General features: G+C 41.6%; 4 protein-coding genes across 4 annotated transcripts; 2 read left to right on the top strand and 2 right to left on the bottom strand.

The window, feature by feature from the left end:
- The first annotated feature begins 2,821 nt into the window (after positions 1–2,821).
- LOC146613500 (cullin-3-like) lies at positions 2,822–10,589 on the top strand. Its single transcript, XM_085379127.1, has 16 exons — positions 2,822–3,092; positions 4,506–4,703; positions 4,831–4,944; positions 5,894–6,054; positions 6,189–6,303; positions 6,393–6,621; positions 6,741–6,886; positions 7,018–7,194; positions 7,306–7,476; positions 7,629–7,736; positions 8,502–8,626; positions 8,721–8,817; positions 8,936–9,070; positions 9,200–9,386; positions 9,800–9,945; positions 10,058–10,589. The coding sequence occupies exons 1-16, from the start codon at positions 3,033–3,035 to the stop codon at positions 10,187–10,189; spliced, it is 2,301 nt and encodes a 766-aa protein (XP_085235253.1). The 5' UTR covers positions 2,822–3,032; the 3' UTR covers positions 10,190–10,589.
- An 806-nt stretch (positions 10,590–11,395) lies between these two features.
- On the bottom strand, positions 11,396–13,649 carry dhrs12lb (dehydrogenase/reductase (SDR family) member 12-like b). Its single transcript, XM_085377837.1, has 10 exons — positions 13,579–13,649; positions 13,027–13,160; positions 12,865–12,947; positions 12,674–12,769; positions 12,475–12,556; positions 12,340–12,401; positions 12,094–12,198; positions 11,926–12,016; positions 11,669–11,806; positions 11,396–11,553 (listed from the first exon to the last, which is right to left on the bottom strand). Exons 1-10 carry the CDS (start codon positions 13,632–13,634, stop codon positions 11,396–11,398), a joined length of 1,005 nt encoding a protein of 334 aa, XP_085233963.1. The 5' UTR covers positions 13,635–13,649.
- A 392-nt stretch (positions 13,650–14,041) lies between these two features.
- On the top strand, positions 14,042–17,514 carry ap1s3b (adaptor related protein complex 1 subunit sigma 3b). Its single transcript, XM_085377332.1, has 5 exons — positions 14,042–14,134; positions 15,635–15,813; positions 15,906–16,014; positions 16,173–16,310; positions 17,473–17,514. The coding sequence occupies exons 1-5, from the start codon at positions 14,132–14,134 to the stop codon at positions 17,512–17,514; spliced, it is 471 nt and encodes a 156-aa protein (XP_085233458.1). The 5' UTR covers positions 14,042–14,131.
- Positions 17,515–19,507: 1,993 nt separating this feature from the next.
- On the bottom strand, positions 19,508–21,301 carry scg2b (secretogranin II b). Its single transcript, XM_085378521.1, has one exon. It carries the CDS (start codon positions 21,299–21,301, stop codon positions 19,508–19,510), a length of 1,794 nt encoding a protein of 597 aa, XP_085234647.1.
- Positions 21,302–22,183: the final 882 nt, after the last annotated feature.

The raw sequence follows: 22,183 nt of genomic DNA, 5'->3' as shown, positions 1-22,183 counted from the left end.
TGCTGTCTCATGAATTTTACCCTCTATATAAACTGTTGTACTTGTGAATAAAGTTGAGTCACTTTGGGAAGACAATCTAAAGCAGTCTCTGTTTTCTTGTTCTCCCAAGCTGCTCCCGAGCTCGTACTAACACGCTGAATGGCATGCTTGAATATTACTTGAGAATATATTTGACTGTGTTACAGACTAAGGGACATTCTCTGCTGATAGGTGAAGGTACATTCTCTGCTGATAGACGTCCACGCCTCGAAGGAAGTCGATCCACGGATTAGGCCTTGGAAACCGTTTCCTTCATTTACTGAAACCGATTTAGAGTGCTTTATTTAGCCGTGGAGGGTAACAACTGAAAATATGAAATAAACACAAGTAAAGACTCTCTAAAAAAAAAAAAAAAAAACAGCATTGTTGTTCAGCTTTTCATTTCGCCATTTGTTGATTCACTCAAAGAGCAAGTAACGTAATATGGGTCAAGTGATCAGTTTGATATCAATATTTTGTGATACACCGTCATATTTACATTATTTGTACAGTACGAATGATTTGCTTTGGTACCTGGTCAAACTTAAGCTCTCCTCTGTCTGCACTTCTCCTATAGCAAATTCGCACGCAGCAGCTTCTTCCCCTCACCTGCCTAAATGCTGTGCTCAGTCGGCTAGTGTCCGAGCTCGGATCATACCAAAATTAGGGGGAATTTACGACTGTGCGCTATGTGCTTCGAATAGTGTGTGCAGTTTTTGTTTTATACAGTTGTCAGCCAGGCATCTAACTATGAAACAAATTACAGTCTGACCCGGGCTTAAGCCCAGTAACCCCCCCTCCGACACCGGGCTTAAGCCCAGTAAGCCCCCCCCCCCCATATGAGTCAAACTACAATATATTTCACAAAATTCCAATATCTATCTCCTAGCAACCTATGTCCTCGTTTACAAATGGCAGTGAGAGATGAATAAAGTGATAAAGTTGAGGGTACTATAAAGGATTCAAAAGGTAATTGAATATTTTTTCTATACATTGTTCTTTCTTGTGTTTTACTTTAAGATGAAACGGTTGATAAAATACTTTACTTAATACTTCACTTATTTATTGTCTAATTATTATTGCCGATGTAACCATCAAGGTATGTAAGACATGAATCGCTAACGGAGCCAAGATGGCGACCGAGGTAGACGCTGTTCTCCGATGGTAAAAAACACAAAGGTGATATAACTCTTGCTGATGTGCAAAACAACATTGCTACTTTAATTAATGAGCGCTCTGGATAATCTGGAGGCTATGGTCATGAAGAAGTCTATTGGCTTCATGTTCTTGGAAGTAGAATCTTTGAAGAATGTCACCAAAACAGTTAAAGCTACTTGTAAGAAAAACAGCAGCAGATTGTCTCAAGTAGAACTGAAAGTCAACGAAGTTGAAAGATACCATCGGAGATGGAACCTCAGGCTCTCAGGTGTCCCTGAGCAAAAGCAAGAAGACATCTCCAGAAAAGTACTCGACATCTAACTCGGCGATGTTAACATTCCTCCAGATCCTTCACTAGACAGATGGCCACCTAGCTCAAATAACTCTGTCCTGTTGTTTAAATACATTTATGCAAAAAATTTCATTTAATAGACATTTGGAGAATTTAAAAACCCTAAAGCCAGACTATTTACATGGAGTAACAAATCCAACTCTTCTAAATCCCGTATTGACTTCTGGTTAGTCTCTGATTACTTAGAAATAATGTTATAGTCAATATAATGCCAACTCCACTCACGGACCACAAAGCAGTATCACTTCAAGTCTTTCTCAATCCTAATGCTGCCCAAACTTGTAGGAGCTGCTACTAGAAACTTAATAATTCCCTTCTAACACATGAAAAAGTGATTGAAGATATTTTGTCATTAATGAAACGTTTCTGGGATAAAGCCCTAATCAGTCATCTCTGTCAAAATTTGGAACTCTTCGAATTTGAAGCCGCCTCATATTTAAGAGAGTATGGCTCATCTGCAGCAAAACAAACTCTCTTTTTAAAACATGCTTCACAGGTGCAGATAGCTATTAACACAATTAATGCCTTTACTTTAGCTTCAGGACTCCACTTAAACATTGGCAAATGTGAACTGCTTGCCCTTAGAAATTGTACCAGTCTATCTGTTGCTGGCATCCCAGTGAAAGAGTCTGTCACTTACCTTGGTATCATCATTAATAAAAATCAATCCACCAGGTTCTCCCATAATTTCACTCCAATTTTGAATAAAACATAAGCTAAATGCTTAGCTGCAGTGGGATTTATCCAGTAAAGGGAGAGTTTTACTCATGAAAGCGTAGGGATTATCTCGTCTAACTTATGCTTGTGTTTTTGTTGTTTCTTTTATCTTTTCTGAGTTCTCTCTTTGTTATGAGAAAATACTGTTTGGTTTCTTTAAGTACCCCACGGACAGGGCAAACAAATTTTAATTTATTAATTTACTGATATTACTGGCTAAATTTCATATACATAAATTGAAATTTTCTAACGCAAAACCATCCTTTCAGTGCTTTTTAAATGAAACCAAACAATATGTTAGAACCATACAACATTCCCAAAATGTAAACGCTGTCAAAACCATAAACCTATGTTCCCTGTTCAATGTTATGTGATTCTTTACTAGACTGCTCTGTTTTGGTTTTTACCAAACCCCCGGACACTGTGTTTTTGTAATTTGGATCTATATTTTGTGCTTTGTCAATAAAGCTTATTCAAAAAAAAAAAAAAAAGAACCGCTAACTTCCAACCTGTGGAATGCACCTGTTAGTGACTTTTCTCCTCTCGCGAGATTTCGGATTGCGCAGTGGAGAACAGCCGTCCGCCATCACTGCATACAAGCTAACACTAGCCAAAACCACTGAGGAGAACGACTGACAACAACACAACAGACACACAGGGCGACCTAATTCCCACAGGGGAGGTCACCGAGTTTCTCTGTCGCTTTCCGGGCGCTGAAAGCAAATTAGCAGCTGCCTTTCATGTAGTCTTTAAGTCAACTTAGAAAGGATAGTCGTTGCAACTAATCATGTCCAACCTAAAAAGCGGCCCCAAGAAGGACACCAAGATGAGGATACGAGCCTTTCCTGTGAGTACTGAAAACTGTATGAGCTTTGTAAAATGAGCCGAAACTATGAGACGAGTCAGGGGATGACAGGTCTTTATGCTAGTAATTGCCTGCTAACTAGTTGCTCAATCGAAGAAAAAAAAATGTCACTCAAGCGAAAACTGCTTCAATCTCAGCAGTTACCTTGGGCGTATTATCGTGCAGTTTAATTAATGCTAGCTGGCTTATTGGTTTGTAAATGTCACCGTCATTTGTCATGAGCTTATGTTAGCATTAATTGAAACTTCAGTGAGAAGATTGCTAGCTAAGTAGCGGGCCTGGCCGTGTTAGCTGTCTTGACATTTGCTAAGTCAGTCTGCAGGTATCAGTGCGCTATGGTAACGATAAGCAGGGTTGTTTGTTGCTATTTATTCACGCTATGCTTTTGCTTCCGCCCGCGGAGGATATCAACACACATTGTCATGCAGAGTTAGCTGGAGAGCTAGCGCAACTTCATCCCAACAAGGTGCTAAAGTAAACATGGTCAAAATAACTTGAACAGGTTATGGTGTTGATGTTGGCCAACCCATCACAGCCACCCCTACCACAAATTCACACTTAGACGTTTGCATATAAGCATCTGATCAAGCCTGATACATTTAGGACAGTTTAGAAAAAGAAAAACCCAAAACAGATGATGAAGCAAAAATAAGAATGATTTTGTCAGTAGCTAGCGAGGTATATTTGGCCAAAAAAGAGAAAAAAATGAAATGGTCCATTGTTTAATGAACACACAATCAAGATATGGATGATGATCCTAAACACCTTTTCAAAATGCATAATAGACTCCCTTAAGAGATAAAAGCTTTACCACGCCATTTACAGTCCCAGTAATATGCAACTGTCAGAAAAAACGGTATTTATAGAAGGAAAAAAAAAATTGAGAAAACATTTCTAGCAGATTGAACAGCTTGGCTCTTGTTCTCCACTGAAATCAGGTTAAGATTTCTGCTGAGAGAATTCACATCTACTTCCTACTTACCTACCTCTTTTATAGGTACAGTTGTTTTCAAGTGGTATGACTCAGTGGCCTTATTTCTTGATTTAGAGAGTTTAATTGTTTGTCATAAATTAAGAAAAAAAGTTATTATTATTTTTATGAAGCAGAAAGCAAGGCGTTTGGTAACCTGTTAAACAAGCCACCCTTGCTTGTTTTTGGCATAATATTCAGGTTCAGAGATGCGGCTTTCAACATTCCTACACTAATTTCCAACAGAAGGGAGAAAAAAAGTTATGTCTTTATATTTTTACAAAACAGTTACTGACCATATGCAAGAGTATACAAAAGACATGAGATACATCAGATAGACCTGCTTTGGAAAGACTAATCCTTTTTCATTGTAAACAAAAAAGGCATTAATCAAAGTATCTGAATTTAATATTTGTCTCTCACAGATGACAATGGATGAGAAATATGTGAACAACATCTGGGACCTTCTAAAGAATGCTATCCAGGAGATTCAGAGGAAAAACAACAGTGGACTGAGCTTTGAGGAGCTGTACAGGAACGCCTACACAATGGTGCTCCACAAACATGGGGAGAAGCTGTACACAGGCCTGAGGGAGGTGGTCACTGAGCACCTCATCAACAAGGTAAAGAAACTTTCATCAGTTTCAAAGTATTTTAGACAATGATGAGAATCGATCTGAAAAGAAGACAATTATTCATAATACCACACCAGATGTTGAGATGACTTTATTTGACTATTTATATCTTCAGGTACGGGAAGATGTCCTAAACTCCTTAAATAATAATTTTCTGCAAACACTGAATCAGGCCTGGAATGACCACCAGACTGCCATGGTCATGATCAGAGACATCCTCATGTACATGGTAGGTATGCTTTTGTGTTTTAGTCATACTCCTCATGTAAAAAGTTCTGAAGCTGGACATCAGTAATTGTAAAAGATCTTTAAGATTTCATAGAGCATTTGTAACTTTTGTTTGGTGTTTTTGCACATGGAAATAATTTTGTGATATTTAAGGGATGGTCATTTGTGTTAACAGTAGACGTAAACGGCTTCTTTCACTCCTCAGATGGTTTGAAAGAGGAGTGAAAGAAGTCATTTACGTCCACTGTGAGCGACTATCTTTAAACAGAGGCGGTGGTTTACGACACCAACTGTCTGCCATCTATAATCCAGTTTTGCGATCCCTTCCCAGACGCCTTAACGCCTACTCACATCCTGGGTCATCTGACCTCAGGAAATCACATGATAGGGTGGGGCCAGGTTTCACAATGAGCTCACCCGAAACCCTGGCTGATTGTGACTCACACCCGCTTTCACACCTTGGCTCATGTGATTAGGTAGAGAATCATCAGGGGGTCCGTTGTCCCTCTTTGGGGGGAAACTCCCACTGGGTTTAAATCTGGGACTCTCCACCATTTGACCTTAGAACTGAAGAAGCTTCTCGTATGAGAGGTGAAACGTCTTCAAGCAACTCAAAGAAGTCCAGACGCTTTTCTTTCCAAGCTCCTTAGAAAACAGTAGGGTAAACAATGGCACCGTCAGTACAGAGACTACACAGCTGTCCTGGAGTTCTTTAGTTCTGTACTGTCCTCTTTCTTTAGCCCAGACAGTGGGTTTTTTTTGTTTGTTTTAATCTACTGAAGGCTGATAACCTACCTTATTGGAACCCACTTCTTACTTTGTAAATTTACATATGCTACTATGTATTTGTATAATCGCAGTACAGCAAATCCATCCCTTTTTTCATACCATAGTTTATCATAGTACATATTTTCATAGAAAACTGCATCTTCTGTTCTCATGTCTTCTAGGACAGGGTCTATGTTCAGCAAAACAATGTGGAAAATGTCTACAACCTTGGCCTCATCATATTCAGAGACCAGGTGGTGCGCTACGGCTGCATTCGGGATCACCTCCGACAGACCTTACTGGACATGATTGCACGGGAAAGAAAGGGAGAGGTTGTAGACAGGTGTGAAAGAATAGTGCTTCACTTCTTGGTCTTTAGAACACTTTTACTGCAGAACTGAAAATTTGTTCAAGTACAAAATTGAGTGATGGGCTAGTTTCCTGGCCTTATTTCGAATGCTCTACAATTCATTGCAGGGGAGCTATCAGAAATGCCTGCCAGATGCTGATGATTCTAGGCCTGGATGGCAGGTCTGTATACGAGGAGGACTTTGAGGGTCCTTTCTTAGATATGTCAGCAGAATTCTTCCAGGTGAGTCTGTGCTATGCACTTTTTACTCCATCTTTTTGTTGCTATTCTAAATAATTTCTATAACAACACATAATATGTGCTTGTTTCAGATGGAAAGCCAAAAGTTCTTAGCAGAAAACTGTGCCAGTGTCTACATAAAGAAGGTAGAGGCCAGAATCAATGAAGAGATTGAGCGAGTTATGCATTGCCTGGACAAGTCCACAGAGGAACCCATTGTCAAAGTAGTGGAAAGGGAGCTAATTTCAAAACACATGAAGACCATTGTGGAGATGGAGAACTCTGGCTTGGTCCATATGCTTAAGAATGGCAAGACGGAAGGTAAAAGCATTAAATCATTCATGACTTTTCTGTGCACGTAATTCAGAAATAAAAAAAAATTTAAAAAACAGCAAAGAATTTCCTTTCTCATTGTTTTTTACTTCACGTCTCACTCTCAGACCTGGCATGCATGTACAAGCTGTTTAGTCGTGTGCCAAATGGCCTGAAAACAATGTGCGAGTGTATGAGCTCTTACTTGAGAGAGCAAGGCAAAGCTCTGGTGTCAGAAGAGGGAGAGGGCAAGAACCCCGTTGACTACATTCAGGTATGCCTCTGGTATCTGAAAAAAGTGTAGCATTAGAAGATTTAAATATCAGGTTAATCATGCTTAAAGTACCAAGAGAGACTTGTATCGTGCTGGATTACATAACTTCTTTGTTACCACCGTTTGAACAGGGTTTGCTAGACCTGAAAACACGATTTGATCGGTTCCTCCTCGAGGCCTTCAACAACGACAGACTCTTCAAACAAACTATAGCTGGAGACTTTGAGTATTTCCTGAACCTCAACTCCCGCTCTCCAGAGTACCTTTCACTCTTTATTGATGACAAGCTCAAGAAGGGAGTCAAAGGGGTGAGTGGCTTCTTCAGAAACCTTGAGTAGATCTGGAAGTCATTTAGAGTTTTCTGTTAGCAGTTGACTTCTACTTTTTATCTTGTTTCTGCCCTTTTCTTGTTTGAATAGTTGACGGAACAGGAAGTGGAGTCGATTCTTGACAAGGCCATGGTGTTGTTCCGGTTTATGCAGGAGAAGGATGTTTTTGAAAGGTACTACAAGCAGCATTTGGGTCGTCGGCTGCTCAGTAACAAGAGTGTCTCAGACGACTCAGAAAAGAACATGATCTCTAAGCTCAAGGTAAAAACCATTCAAAAAGTAGTAGTTTTGTATATAAATTTATGCACGGGACTTGTACATTCTCATATCATTTATCTCGTGCTTCCTCTCTTCACCTGTCTAAATCTTTGTCAGAGGGTTCACGTCATTTTCTTCATCTCTTTCTGTTACAGACAGAGTGCGGCTGTCAGTTCACCTCAAAACTGGAAGGGATGTTCAGAGACATGAGCATCTCCAACACTACCATGGATGAGTTCAGGCAACACATACAAACTACATCAGTAAGTCAGTCAGAAAAACAAGGCACACAGAAAAACCCAGCACAGCTGACGAACTCTATGATAGCACAGCAGGATTTCAGATATAGAGCCTCATACACCCACGCATTGCACATTCATACAGCTACACAGCACATCCTTGCATGTTCAACTTAGGCACACACTTTATTTTGAAATATGTTCTGTCAGTGCCTTATCTCCACACTTTGTGATGTTTGGTGTCATGTCTCACAATAAAATTAAAAAGAAGAAGTCATTGTTTAGGTTATTATTTAGAAGTCCTGTTTTAAAGCATGACTAGAGAGCATTAACTCGTGGTCACAAAGCACATTTAGATTAGAAGTCAGAGTTCTTCTCGAGTCCAGAGTGCTGATGTGATCGTCTCTGCCTCACCCCAAAGGAACATTTGAACATATCAAATGCTAATTTACTTCATGAATACAGTAATCTCAGAAAGATAAGTACACTGACCCACATCTTTACTTGGTATACAATAGTAGACATGCCTTAAACTACACAGTGGAGGCTTTACTGTGTATATGCGTTAGTCAAACAACATGATTGGCTCATAGGGTCATTAATTTAGCTGTTGATTGTCTCTTTTGGGGCCAAATTCTCCCATTGATTTTTTTTTTTTCTTTATTCAGGATTTGTTGAGTACCATCTCTCTCTGTCTCGCTCTCTTACTCTGTCTGATACCAGATATTCTGCATTGAAGCTGTAATGGGTGTGTAGTCATGTTATCTGCTTTTCATGTACGTGTTCCAGGCATCTTTAAGTGGTGTGGACCTCACAGTAAGAGTCCTAACTACTGGCTACTGGCCCACACAGTCTGCAACACCTAAATGCACCATCCCCCCTGCTCCCAGACACGCCTTTGAAGTCTTCAGACGGTAATCCTCTTTCTTCATATGTTTTGCAATACAAAAAAGATCTCAGTGTACTTTTAATTTATTGGTTTTCACCGCCTTTGTTTTTATTTACCAGATTTTACCTAGCTAAGCACAGTGGTAGACAGCTCACATTACAACATCACATGGGAGGAGCTGACCTAAACGCAACTTTCTATGGAGCTGTTAAAAAGGTAGATTCTGCATTTCAAAACTGCTTTAGTATTGAAATTAAAATCAGTATCATTGAGGATTTTCATAATCTTTCTGTTAAGCAGCAAAACATGTTTTTTAAACCTTCTCCATGTGCAGGAGGATGGTTCAGAGTTGGGTATGGGAGGTGCCCAGGTGACAGGGTCTAACACCCGCAAGCACATTCTACAGGTCTCCACCTTCCAGATGACCATCCTCATGCTCTTCAACAACAGAGAAAAGTGCACTTTTGAGGTGGGAACACACTTTTTATATGGCTGCACTCTACCATTATATGACTTAATGTCTTTATATATGTGTGTTTTTGTACATATTGGTGTCACAGTTTTTGACTTAAAGCCAATTTTCTTTTTTTTTCTACAGGAGATTCAGCAGGAGACAGATATTCCAGAGCGAGAGTTGGTGCGAGCATTACAGTCTTTAGCATGTGGGAAACCCACACAGCGAATTCTCACTAAGGAGCCCAAGTCCAAGGAGATAGAAAATGGACACGTGTTTACAGTCAACGATCAGTTTACCTCGAGACTGCACAGAGTCAAAATTCAGACAGGTGAGCAAAGGCTGTGTGTAATGCACCAGAGCTCGCTGATGTCTTGTGTCTTTTCCGGGACCCTTTCTGTCCGTCTCGGCTGACACTCCAGGATATATGGGTCATCACCGCTGTGCTTTTTAAAAATATAATAGTATTTCATATTAGTACTTATATTATCTAATACTGACTGATTCAGTACCACAAGTAGAATATCATACAGCTTTTTAACTCAAAATAAAAACACAATAATTTACTTTAATTTTTATTTTTAATTTAAAAAAAAAATTTTTTTATTTAGGGCTATGCATAAGTAAAGGCTTCTGTTCTGAAATACTTACTGTTACATGGTGGCTGTGTAACCATAGCATTCTTTGAAGTGGAGTTAGGACACTTCCTTTCTGTAATACAGTTCCTGTATCCAATTTTTCCAGTTGCTGCTAAACAAGGTGAATCAGACCCTGAAAGGAAAGAGACTCGGCAGAAAGTGGATGACGACAGGAAGCACGAGATTGAGGCAGCCATTGTCCGAATCATGAAGTCGAGGAAGAAGATGCAACACAATGTCCTGGTTGCAGAGGTAAGGAACTCGTCCATTTTACAGAATCCATTTTCATTTTTCAAATAATGAACAACAATTTTAATGCTGTTACTTTCTGTTCTTCTTTTTTTTTTTTTGTGTGTTTGTTCAGGTCACTCAGCAGCTCCGGGCACGTTTTCTTCCGAGCCCTGTGGTAATCAAAAAGCGGATAGAGGGACTTATAGAAAGAGAATACTTGGCGAGGACACCAGAGGACCGTAAAGTGTACACCTACGTTGCGTAGAAGATGAACTGTGAAGGAGACGAGGAAGAGACTGGACTGGAGGGAGGGGGAGGGGTAGTTGTTTTTCTTTGGACTGTTGTTACGCATGGACTGGAAGTTTCTTTTAGAGACAGACACTGGGAACCCGACTCATCGCCCCTTCCAAAAAAATACAGTAAAAACATAAATGGGGAATAAAAATCTTACTACAGGAAAAAAGAATCCATCGAAATCTTCTAGATGATTTTTAAATCTGACCAAACTTCCTGTTCCCTGAGAGTTTTAACATGGATGGATCCAGCTTCAAGCTTTTCACTGTTTTACCCTTGTAGAGCTCAAACTTGAAAAGAATCCCTTGGGAAAAATGTGAATGCACCACTTATTTTTTTGGCTCAATACTGTATAAAAATAAAATTATTTAAAAAAAAAAAAAAAAAAGGAAAAAAAAAAAGGAAAATGTGGATTCTTACAAAATAACGATTATGAAATGCTGGAGTTTTTCAAGCAAGCAATTGCAAAAAGTCCACTAATTTACTGGTGTTTGTCAACCAGCTGTGACGGATCAGTATGAAAGGAAGCGGGCTGAGAGGGAGCGTTTACTGCTCTCTGCTGACCCTTTGTGGAAATAGCATTTAAATCCACACCCAGACAGTTGAGGATGAAAACATCTAGTTTATCCCGCTGCTCTGCAAGAACACAAGTACAGTCTTTTCTCCCAATGGACACAACGCTGTCATCTGGTGTTTATATAGAAGAAAGTGTTTCCTTCCCAGCACGCTTGGTCATGGTTCAGTTATCTGAATTTGAGATAATAATAGGTATTCCCCCCCACATTCCATCTGTTAGGTTGGGTTTATACTGCCGTAATATTGTGCAAATATGTAACAATGTGGCGCCATAAAGGAGACTGAGCAATCAGGTGCAGAAAAGCCATTTTTTTCCTATTTTATCAAACATCAACTGCACATCTGAGATTTAAGCACTGTTGACATTTGTGCAAATTTCCAAATATAAAGCACGAGTCAGAAATCTGTTTTTGTAATGTAAATATACAAGACATGAGTGCACATGCAATCAAGTCAGTTATTTCGTCTTTAATCAATATTTTGTGACACTACAGAACGCAGTTTCATAAACATGCAACTGTTGCTGTAGACAGGAGGCTTGTTAAGAATCGACGACACCTTTTCCAGTAGCTGGTCATATGGTTATGACGTAGCAGACAAACTAGACAAACTGTGGTCTACAAGGTCCAGCGGGATCTGCGTCAGCTTGCAACTGAAAATCTTTGGATAGATTCTCCAATTGAGTCATGAAACTCTGAATCTCCTCAGCCGAACTGTGAGTCCAAGCCAGAGGGAGGTGGGTGGGAACAGGCTTCCGATCTGCAACACATGTAAGCTGTCAGAACTGGTGGCGCCAGACGATGACGATGCTTGAGTTGACCTGAGAAGGTTAACAGAAAATATGGTGGAGCCCGTCACATTTTGTGTTGTTTACCTTGAAAGAACTGCCCGCTGCGTGTTCTGGAAGCCACCCTGGACAAAGCCAACCACACGACTGTGTCGGCTCCTTGTTCTACAGTACGCAGCCTGTCCTCCATCATCCGGTGGAACTGAGGCATTGATGTAGAAACGGCTGGAAACAAGGAGAAAGTAGATCTAGCTGTTAATTGTATTTGTGGTTTTTGAGAAAGGAGGAAGACTAATTAAGATACAGTTCAAGAAAAACTGCAACTGTTGCTCAAATGAGTGTACCTGGTGTATCTACCCAGCCTGGATGCATGACAGAAAAGTGAATGACAGGATTGGCTTTGGCCCACTGTTCTGTCAGCACCACCTGCTGTCTCTGAAAAGGAACAACACAATGTAAAGCAGATTCAAACTTAATTTTTAAAAACTCTGGACCACACCTTCCTGTCTTACCTTGTTCTGTGCGTAGACCATAACGGCATCAAAGTAGCCCTTTGCCGACTGCAAGTCATCGACCTCGAGTTTCTGTACCAGCATGCCTCCTGAGGACACAGTGATCTAATAGGCAGGAGGGGGAATAAATACATCAGTGTGCTTACAACACCATGACCCACTACAACGTGGACAAGAGTGGCATTATGCTGTCTGCACTATACAGATGAACACTTTGTTTGTGTGCACTTATGCGTGTAATCATACCACTCTTGGATCCCGGCTCTTCTGTAAAAGTGGTATAAGAGTCTGTGTGAGAATATACACCCCTGAAAAAGGAAATTAAAAAATTGAAAAATTGTTATGCAAGACAACAGTCTGACCATCAGAAGAAAATCTCACCCATAGTGTTGGTGGCAAAGTTCTTCTCCAGCCCTTCAGTGTTCAGCTCTCTCTTGTGCACCATACACCCTGCATTGTTTATCTGCCAAAGCAGAGAAAAGTCCAATCACACAACTTAGTCTAAACCATTAACACAGTTAGCTTAGGAAAGAGGATATGAAATCTATTTATTGTAATAAAGAATAAAGGTGATACATGCCAAACCATTCAGTGATGGATACTGCTTCTTGAAGGCCTCTGCAAACTCCCAGACTTTGCGTGACTGGGACATGTCCACAGTATGGATGTATACTTCCTAGAATATGAAGATTAGGCATCACTTTGTTTCTCATAAATCAGGGGATTTTTTATTTGCTTTTTACTTTCTGTATTCAAAGTCAATATTCTCACCGTGTTCCCAGATTTAGTAACAATGTCTTCTTTGGCTTCTTCTGCTTTATCTTTGTTCCTACAAACCATGTGGACCGTGCCACCTGGAGACAAAGCATCAGGTTTTATTTGCTATCATTATGTGGTGATGTTTGACAGATAACACAACCCTCCGGCGTGTACCTTTCTTGGCTATAGCCACGGCTGTTGCTTTTCCAATTCCACTGTTGGCTCCAGTAATCATAAATGACCTCCCCACCACCGACACATCCAGGTCCCGGGGATCAAACTCTTTAGATGCCACCTCGTATCCCTTCCTACGGGCGTGCAGAAAACATGTAATAAAGGTAATGCTTCAAGGCGAGGACTGATCATTTCTCAAAAAGCGGCTTGTGATTGACAGCCTGCATTGTTGTTGAGATGATGAGACGATGAGACTGTCATCCTCAAGACACACGAGCTGTCAATAGAACTATTGTAACTGTACATAAAGGGCAGTTTGTGTGATGATTGTGCCACACAGTGATCAGACCTTTGATATGGCTCTGCGGAGCAGCTTTTAGGGTTGAATAAACAACATGAAATGCATGTCACAGGGCAGAAATCTTAATTTTAGTTTTAAAAAAAGAGAGACAGAACAAAACAATACCAAGTAAAAAGATTGATATTTACCAGGCATCTTTGGACAACATCCCTACACACAGCAGATCAACACCAAAATGATATCCTACTGACCTTGTATATTGCTGGATTCCATTCAAAAACCAGATGGCATTTCGGTACAGAGACATGATTTCAAATGAGGAACAATCCCAAACAAAGTGCATCAAGTTTTCCAGTCCTTGTTCAAGCAGCTGTGTGACAGATCATAATCACATGAGGCGGGAGGAGAGGGATGCGCTTGCTGCTCTCTGCCGACTCTGACCGGGAATAACATTTAAACACACACCCTGACAGCAGTCAAGCGACGCCAGTTATCAGTTCATTCATTAACGTGGGTCCCACAGTCACGTGGCAGATTTTTTTGTTTTTTTTAAAGGGCGCTCCTGGTTGGGCGGATCCCTGGAAATACAAGCCCAGGATAACCAATCCACGATGGTTGTGAGTACGGATGACGCGTCACTGCCCAGCGGCATTGTGGGCGGAGTTAGCCAAGTTTCACCCTGTACTCACTTCACGGAGGATAGATATGTGTCCATCCGGGCAGTTTGACCCTTTGTAAGGGTTAAAGTACTTCGTTTTTAAATATTTTCACGGTGTTTTGTAGCTCCTCGGTCTGGTGTTGAAAATGGTAAGTTTCTGGCGAATGTGTTTGTTTTGTGCGCTTGACTGTAGGCGAAAAATACCCCGACTGTTCACCTGTTGCACCTGCTGTCGCTGACAGGTAGCTAAAGCTAGAAACTGCGCCTCTAACAGCACTTCCTGCTACACTGGGGCAGGTTTGTTTTCCGATTCAGGCCTGATGAGAGTCTACTTGGTTTCCACTTTGAGTTTTTATTGTCTGTATCCTACTTTTAATAAAACTCGGAAGTAAGGTGTGTGCTCTACCAGTAGGTCTATTCTGTAAGAAAACAGGTTTTGTGACTTCTCGTCGAGCGTTGCCCTGCTGGCTGTTTAATGCTTTACATATTAATTTGCCTGTGAGTTCTTAAGGGGTGTACACACCTGTAAATGACCTACAGGTGTGTAGACTTAAACAATCAAGTCTTCCTGTATCTCTGGTGATTAATGCTTGACTATCACTCAGTCTAATAATGTTATCTCCTTCTGTATTGTTCATTTCTAGTAGTGGAAGAACTGGTATGTCTTCATTTTGTTGGCCTGAATGGCTATAATAGAAGAATGTTTCTTCTTTATACATTGTATAACCGTGTATTGTTTTTTTTTTTCTGTCTTTAGTTAATGGGTTTCTCAGATACTTGAACTCAGCTGCTCATTTGAATGACACATAAGCAGGCTGAATCATAAATGTTGTGCAGGACACGCCAATTGTGTCATACTACACATACTTCTTTATGACTGCAGTGGTGTCCACTGGCTTTTAAGTGTGCTCTTTGTTGCACATCAGGGTTTAGGCATTACAGCCTCACTGGTGACCTGAATGGTAGAAAATAATTGACAGACCTCACTACTGAGACAACCCCCTGTTTTTCCTCTTTTGTTTTCTTGCAAGCAAAAACCTGGTACTCTTAAAGTCGAGTCTGATTTTTGTTTTTTCTTTAAATGAAACCTAAAATCAGGATGATATTTCAGAGAGCCTTGCATGTTCTCGCTTCTGATTGGGAGAAAAATGCTCCATAAAGCCTGAAGACAAAGTAATATTTATTCTTGAAGCCTAACTTTAACAATGAGAGGAAACGGCACGGCAGTGTGGTCCCGACAGAGCGGGGGTGGGGATGAAGGAGACTAATGTCTGTTTGGATATGTACTCAAACCTGACCGGTGCTCGGAAACACGTTATCCAAACATCCAAAAGCTGGACTCGCTGGCTCACTTGAAAACTGCCACTTCCTCAGTTGTCAGTGACCTTCACTATTACTCCCTGTCAAGCCCTTTATTTCCCCTCGTGTTTGGTCAGTCAAGTTACTCGCTAATGAACCGTGCCAGCAGCACAGCCACTTGTGCAGTCCTGATTGTGACTGTGTGTGTTGGTGTGGGCGCAGCGCCGGCTGCTTAATAAAGTTTCTCGGGATTAACTTGATGTGGATTTCTGTTTGTTTGTGTGAGTCATCATTGCTGCCTCGACACGGGCCAGGATTTCCCCTCTGACAATGCCCTCTTGTGTCGTTAGATGCGCTTCATGCTGCTCTTCAGTCGCCAGGGGAAGCTGCGTCTGCAGAAGTGGTTCACGTCAATGTCGGAACGTGAGAAGAAGAAGATCATCAGGGACATGACCACCATGGTGCTGGCACGGCAACCCCGCTCCTGCAACTTCATGCAGTGGAAAGACCTAAAGATTGTTTATAAGCGGTAAGATTGCTTCACGTGTTTATTGACACTTCTCCAATAGGTGTTGGTCCCCACAATGCCACTGTTAATCATCTGTGTCTGATTCTCCTCAGGTATGCAAGCCTGTATTTCTGTTTGGGAGTAGAGAGCCAGGAAAATGAGCTGCTAGCCCTGGAGATCATTCATCGCTACGTGGAGCTGCTAGACAAATACTTTGGCAATGTATTTCACCTTCTCATATTTGTTATGCAGCTGTAGTCTGAAGTAAAGTGTTGCTAAAAATCAATAACATTGCTGCTCAACTAGGCTGCAAAGATTGGATCTAAGAATATGTTCTGCTCTGTAGTTTCTCTAATTTAATAACTGCGTCATCCTCTCAGGTGTGTGAGCTGGACATTATCTTTAACTTTGAGAAGGCCTATTTTATCCTGGATGAGTTTCTAATGGGAGGCGAGATCCAGGAAACCTCTAAACAGATTGTGAATCGCTCCATTGAAGCCTCAGACATGTTACAGGAGGTGAGATTCACTGATATGCACGCACACACGCACAAATGCACTTAGTAAAACACTGTGACTTGCACCTGTGGTGTGAGCACGTAACATCTGTTGCATGGCTCAGTGTATAAAGCGAGACACTGCAGGCATAGGCGTGTTTTCTTCATGCACTGGTTGATTTTTGAGATTCTGGCCTATTTGGATTTTTTTTATTATTATTATTATTATTATTATTATTATTATTATTATTATTATTATTATTATTTTGTTCAGACTAATGTAAATAAAATGTCTTAAATATGCATTTTATCCACTGTGCAAATTAGTGCATGTTTAAGGAGGCAGTGCCTTTTTTTTTTTTTTAATTTAAATTTACTTGCAGCTCTTAGGAAGTTTCACGGTTTATCTGTTGGTTAATTCTTATTAGTAAAACAGACACTGAAATGCTGTTTTCCTCAGAAATCCCCATTCCAGTAGCACTTACATACAGCAAACCTTACAGAATGACAGGCTGGAATAAATCTGTATCAGCTCTCTTCAGTGTTCAGTTAAAAAGTTGTAATACCAAAAAACTATACTTAATGTAAGTGCTCAACAGGAGAAGGTTAATGGTGATACATTGTATTTAACAGACTTCACTTGTAGTGTCTCCTTTTAAAGCAATGTTGCCATGTTTTCAAATGTATTACAAAGTTTGTTTATTTATTTAAATCATGGTTGTGGGGTATTTTGAAAGGCCCAGATACCTGAAATTAGTGCTTACTGTTTACTTTAAGCAACACGAGTATTGTGTGAGGCTCTGACATGGGAACGTGATGTGTGTGTGCGTGCGAAGTAGTCGGTGCATTGTAGAATCCAATCAAATGTGGTGATCCCTGTTGTGCCTTTGTCTTCCTCATAACTAAAAGGCATGTGGATAGTAGTGGCTGCTCCCTCTTTGTTTTAGAGGTCTGTGTTTTGCTGTTTTTCTTACCCCTTATGTCTCTCTCTCTCTGTCTGGGTGTTAGCGTGAGACAGATTTTCTTTAAATGTTAGCGCTGATGCTTCCTGCTCTCCCTGTAGGCTCGTGGCTCTCTGCGTAGCTGGGTGTGTTGTTCGGTGCTCCTGAGTCAGGGTGATTAACACTTTTTATCTAGAGTGATGCAGTTTAGTCTCCCATTCATTTTGACCATTATCGCTTCAGGATGACATCAGTGAGTGGTATGAGGTGGAGCTGTTTGGATGACCTTGAATATGGACAGAAAGGTTAGATGTTCCGCTTATGTTAGTGCATTGCTGTGCTCAGCACTTTGTAACAGGTGATGTGTAGATGTGTGACTGTGGATATGATTTTGTATTACACTGCACTTTTTGGAGTCTGGGAACCTGATTGTTTTTTTCATCCCTTGTGCTTTCTTTTCTATTTTTTTTTCCTTAGACATTGGAGGAGTACATGAGCAAACCTGCATTTTAGCTTGTGGGGGTGGGGGACAAAAGGACATGAACTAACAGCAAAGAAGAAGACGGGAGCAAGATGTGCTATATAGCAGTCACATACTTTTCTGAACCTGAAAATCGAGCGAACTTCGATTCTACTGAACATTTTCAGAAGAGAAAAATCTGGCTTTACTTGAATGTCTGCCTAAATCATAGCTTTGTGCATCATGTCTTTTGTGGCGACTCTAATATACATTAACAGTAATGCATTCAAGTGAAAGGAGAGTTTGTATAGGTGCGTTTCTGTGTGGAGGATATGGGTTGGGGTTGGGAGGGGTTTTTCGATGTCAATTGCAGTTATTAAATTTGAAGTAATAACAAGATGGTGGGTATTTAAAGGAAAAAAAAATCATGATCAGGAAGTGATGTTCCGATTTCCAAATTTCCTGTATTTATCATGTATTAATATGTCAGAAATTAATGTTTGGAGTCTGTCTGAGAAGTCTCTGATATATATATTTTTTGTGTGTGTGCCAATCACTCAGCAACTTACGGAGTTACTTACAGCACAGAACTCGTTTTGATATAACACTGATACCAATGATTACCTGCTGTTTTTAATGTGCAAGACATACAACGTGTGTTTGACTGTTAGTCTTTTAGAAAGGGCACTTGCTATGCTAGTGTGGGTGTGATTGCTTTTTCTTTTTTTTAAATGTATACATTTGATGTGCATTTTCTGATGTTACAAATAAAATGTTTTTTGATAAGCAATTTGCTTTGAGTAGTGACTTGTTATCTTGGTGCTGAATGTTTAATTTGAATGAATACTCATATATATGTCGCTGTATCCCGCCATCCCCGCCCCCCCAAAATAATGCACATGCTGCTTTGGCTTCCTTTTATATGCAACATTTATATTTGTTTAATAAGGCAACACAACTCAGAAAGAAGAAAAATAATACCGCTGATGCTTTATTCATCTGTGATTGATCACACATTGTTGAACATGTACAAAAATGGTTTAAAAATGAGCATACATAGCACAATCACTGTTAGGCCAACAATACAGAGCTTCGCAGTATGAAAGGGGCTGGAAGGCAGGCGACGTTCTGATATTGAGACTTGGAAATAATTATCTGTAATAACAACATTAAATCCACTAACCCTGAATATATCACGAGTCACAACAACACTCGCTCTGAGGCCAGCACACTGCCCTAATGAAAAATTCCTATAATATTCCAATAGTACTCCAAATACGCCGTGTACTTGTGTTTTTAAATTCCCGGTCAGCATCATACTGAATAATTTACATGAATATTCACATATGTAATTGAATAGTTTTGACATGGATGAAAAATAAGCATCTTTACCGTTACTCATTTGATTACAGTTGAAAATATAGTGCTGTTTACAAACACATTTAATGTAAACAAACCTTCAACAACATCACAAATCTTTAATAACTTGGGTTTGGTTGTTAATTCTTTTTTTTCTTTTTCTTTATTAACTGGCAATTTGAGATTCGCAAGAGGTTCGCAACCTAAGGGAGGAACCTAAAATCTCTTGTATAACTATATATTAATAATAATATAAGGTTCTTGCAGCAAGTAGGGACTATTTTTTTATTATTTGATTTGTAAGAGTGCTGTAGTTCATTTTCGTTAGGGAGATATTAGTCATACCGGCTATAGTTCATATAATAGAAATTTGTAAACTAGATCACGTCCACCAAACTTTATTTTTCAGACAGTATATATACTAAATTCATAATTTCGTGCGTCTGGCAGGACATCTGGCTACATCCCGGCCACTGTTTTTTCACGGTGCTCCTCCTCTTCGTTTACGGTTTGAGGGGCCGAGGTTTTAGCCGTTATCTTTTCTTTCCCCTGCATTTCTGTGGGCTTTACGTTCTCCTCTGTGGCCTCCTCGGTTTCCCTCTTGACCAGTGGCCTTTTCTCATTGTCCACTTGCCCCAAGTAGTCCATTGCGCGCTCGTACAGCTCGTACGGGAACTGCGCCTTCAGCTGCGCCTGGGTGTCCCGCTTGGTGATGGTGTTGGGGTACTCTGTGAGAATTTTTGCCGCCAGGTATGTTGTCACCTCGTCTTCCACGTCACCGCCGTCGTCGTCGTCACTGTCAGCCTCACGCTTCAGGGGCATTTTGTTGAGCTCGGAGAGAAACAGGTTCTCCCTACGTCCGGAGGGAGGGGGGATTTTAACTGGACCTGAATTTGCAGCAGGGTTGGACGCAGCAGGCATTCTGTCTGAGGGCTGAGAGGTCTTCATGGGTCTCTGCACCACGGGGTACTCGTTACTGATTGTCTCTACCCCGATGATGTCTAAAAAGTCCTCTCTGTCCATATCATCAGGGATAGTCTTGCTTTTCAGCGGCAGTCTGCGGCTGAAGTACCTTATCTTGGGGGTTTGGCCAGCATTCGTGTAACGAGCCGCGGCTTGTGGATCGCGGTGGAGCTTTCGGAGCTCCTCGGTGAGCAGCATATCGATAAGGTCTTGTGGAGGGACGTGCAGCTTCAGGGAAAGCTCCAGCAACTCCTTCACGGTCCGAGGATCCACGATAGAGGGACGGATCAGTCTCTTTTTCTGCTCACCGGTCCTATCCCTCTTCTGCGTCTGGTCACTCATCTCCAGGACTTTCAGCAGGTAGTAATCTACGAGCTTAGTGTCATCATCAGCCTCCTCTTGGTTCTGGCTGGCCCGGCGTTGCATCTCCTCCCTCTCTGATTCCTCCTGGTCACTGAGCGCCCTGTCCATTTCTTCATGGCTCCCGTTGACCATCTCCTCCGCCTCTTCCCTCTCCTCCATGGGGACCCACTCCTCGCCTCCGGCCACATCCTCATAGGCCTGGTTTCTCAGGCTGAGTCGGTCCTCTTCTTCCTCCCCGTCGTCCCCGTCTCTCTTCTGCCCACCGATTGTGGGCATCCTCCCGAGCTCATCAAAGATGGACCGCAAATTGGCGAGGCTCTGGGGTGTGTACTGCTCATCCAGGTCCTCGGTGGCCCGCTTGGAAGCGTCAGTATTTTCCTCGTCCTCAAACATCAGTGGGTACTTCTTGTGGGGTCTGGGGAAGTTACCGTAATCTACTGGTGCGCCCTCAGGCATTTCAGTATCTTTGGTGCGGTGCCTGTGAGCTCGGCGGTCATTTCTCGGCGGCGTTGGGGGGCTAAGCTTTGCGTCTTTCCCGGTCTGATCCTGGAGGGACCTGAGCAGAGCTTTCATCAGCTGCTCAGCGGTAATGTCCTGCCTCTGCATGCCCTGGGAAGGCTGGTGATCCCCGGGACCTTCGTCCTGCTGCGAGGCGAGCTGAAGCAGGACCCTGAACTTCTCCACTTCGTCGTAATCCACGGGTTCAGGCTGGCCCCCGTTTCGTTGCTGCTTCAGGTTTTCAATGTACTCCAGGGCTTTCATCATGTCGGCGCTGGGTGGATACGCAGCCGGCTGCCCCTCACTCTCCCCTCCTCGGAGCCTGTAGTGACGGGGGAGAGACGCAGCCTGCACGGCGCATCCATGAAGGAGGAAGGCGAGCAGGACCACGGCTCCCCCCGCGGGCAACTTGTGGTGAAAATGCAGCATTATAGGCAAATTATTACCTGGAAAACAAGAGAGAGGACAATGATGGTGAAGCAGCTGGGAGGGGGAAAAGATCATAGATTATTTCCCTCTCTTCGGTTATCTTAACTAAAAGCTTATCAGGAAGCAACGAGCACGATCGTAAACAATTCTGTTTTGATCTGGGGTTTGTGCGCCTGTCGGGGAGTTACGCTTCGCAAACTGAACGATGTGTCGGTGTGCGCGTGGAGAAACATTCACATCGCTGGATGAGTCACTCCCCGTCTGGTTATTGACGTCTTAAAAAAATCAGATTTCCTCCCGTCAGCATCCACATTAACTAAAAACAATCCTCCGTTATTACAACTCACTGTAATCCCCGACTGTAGAAGGATATAGTTTTCTTTCTATTTCATTCGTTCTAACGGAACGTGTCGAAATCTGCGAGAAGCTGTGATTTAAAAAATAGAAAAAAGACTGTCTTTCAATTTTACCCGTCTAGATGTGAATCAGAATAAAAAAAACGGAATCAAATAAATAAAAAAGAAATCGTGGTTTACCTTTGGCAGTAAAGCTCAGACAGCAGTAAGGGTGTATGACATCTCCTCAGTAGCGGTGCTGTTCTCTTCTGTTTTCAGCACTCGGACAGCTCCCCTGGTTATATGAGGCAACACCTGACCACCGCGTCATCACACAGCACACGCAATAACCGGCCCTAAAAATCCATATAAATGATTCAGGTTTATGATATGGCATACTAATAGCTGCGTTTAAAAATAGCCTTGGACGCTGTCTGTTGCACAGCAGCGCTGTGTAGAAGATGCTGACAGGAAGGATGTTTGGAGCTGCTGCTTGGGAAAAACAAAAAGAAATAAAGCCGTTTGTTAGATTCAGCTGTGGAAACAA

Source organism: Diplotaxodon limnothrissa, linkage group LG18 (genome assembly GCF_057381915.1).
Source record: "Diplotaxodon limnothrissa isolate DT_005_m linkage group LG18, D_limnothrissa_male_GT1.1, whole genome shotgun sequence".
Classification (NCBI taxonomy): domain Eukaryota; kingdom Metazoa; phylum Chordata; class Actinopteri; order Cichliformes; family Cichlidae; genus Diplotaxodon; species Diplotaxodon limnothrissa.
This window is presented reverse-complemented; position numbering and strand designations above follow the sequence as displayed.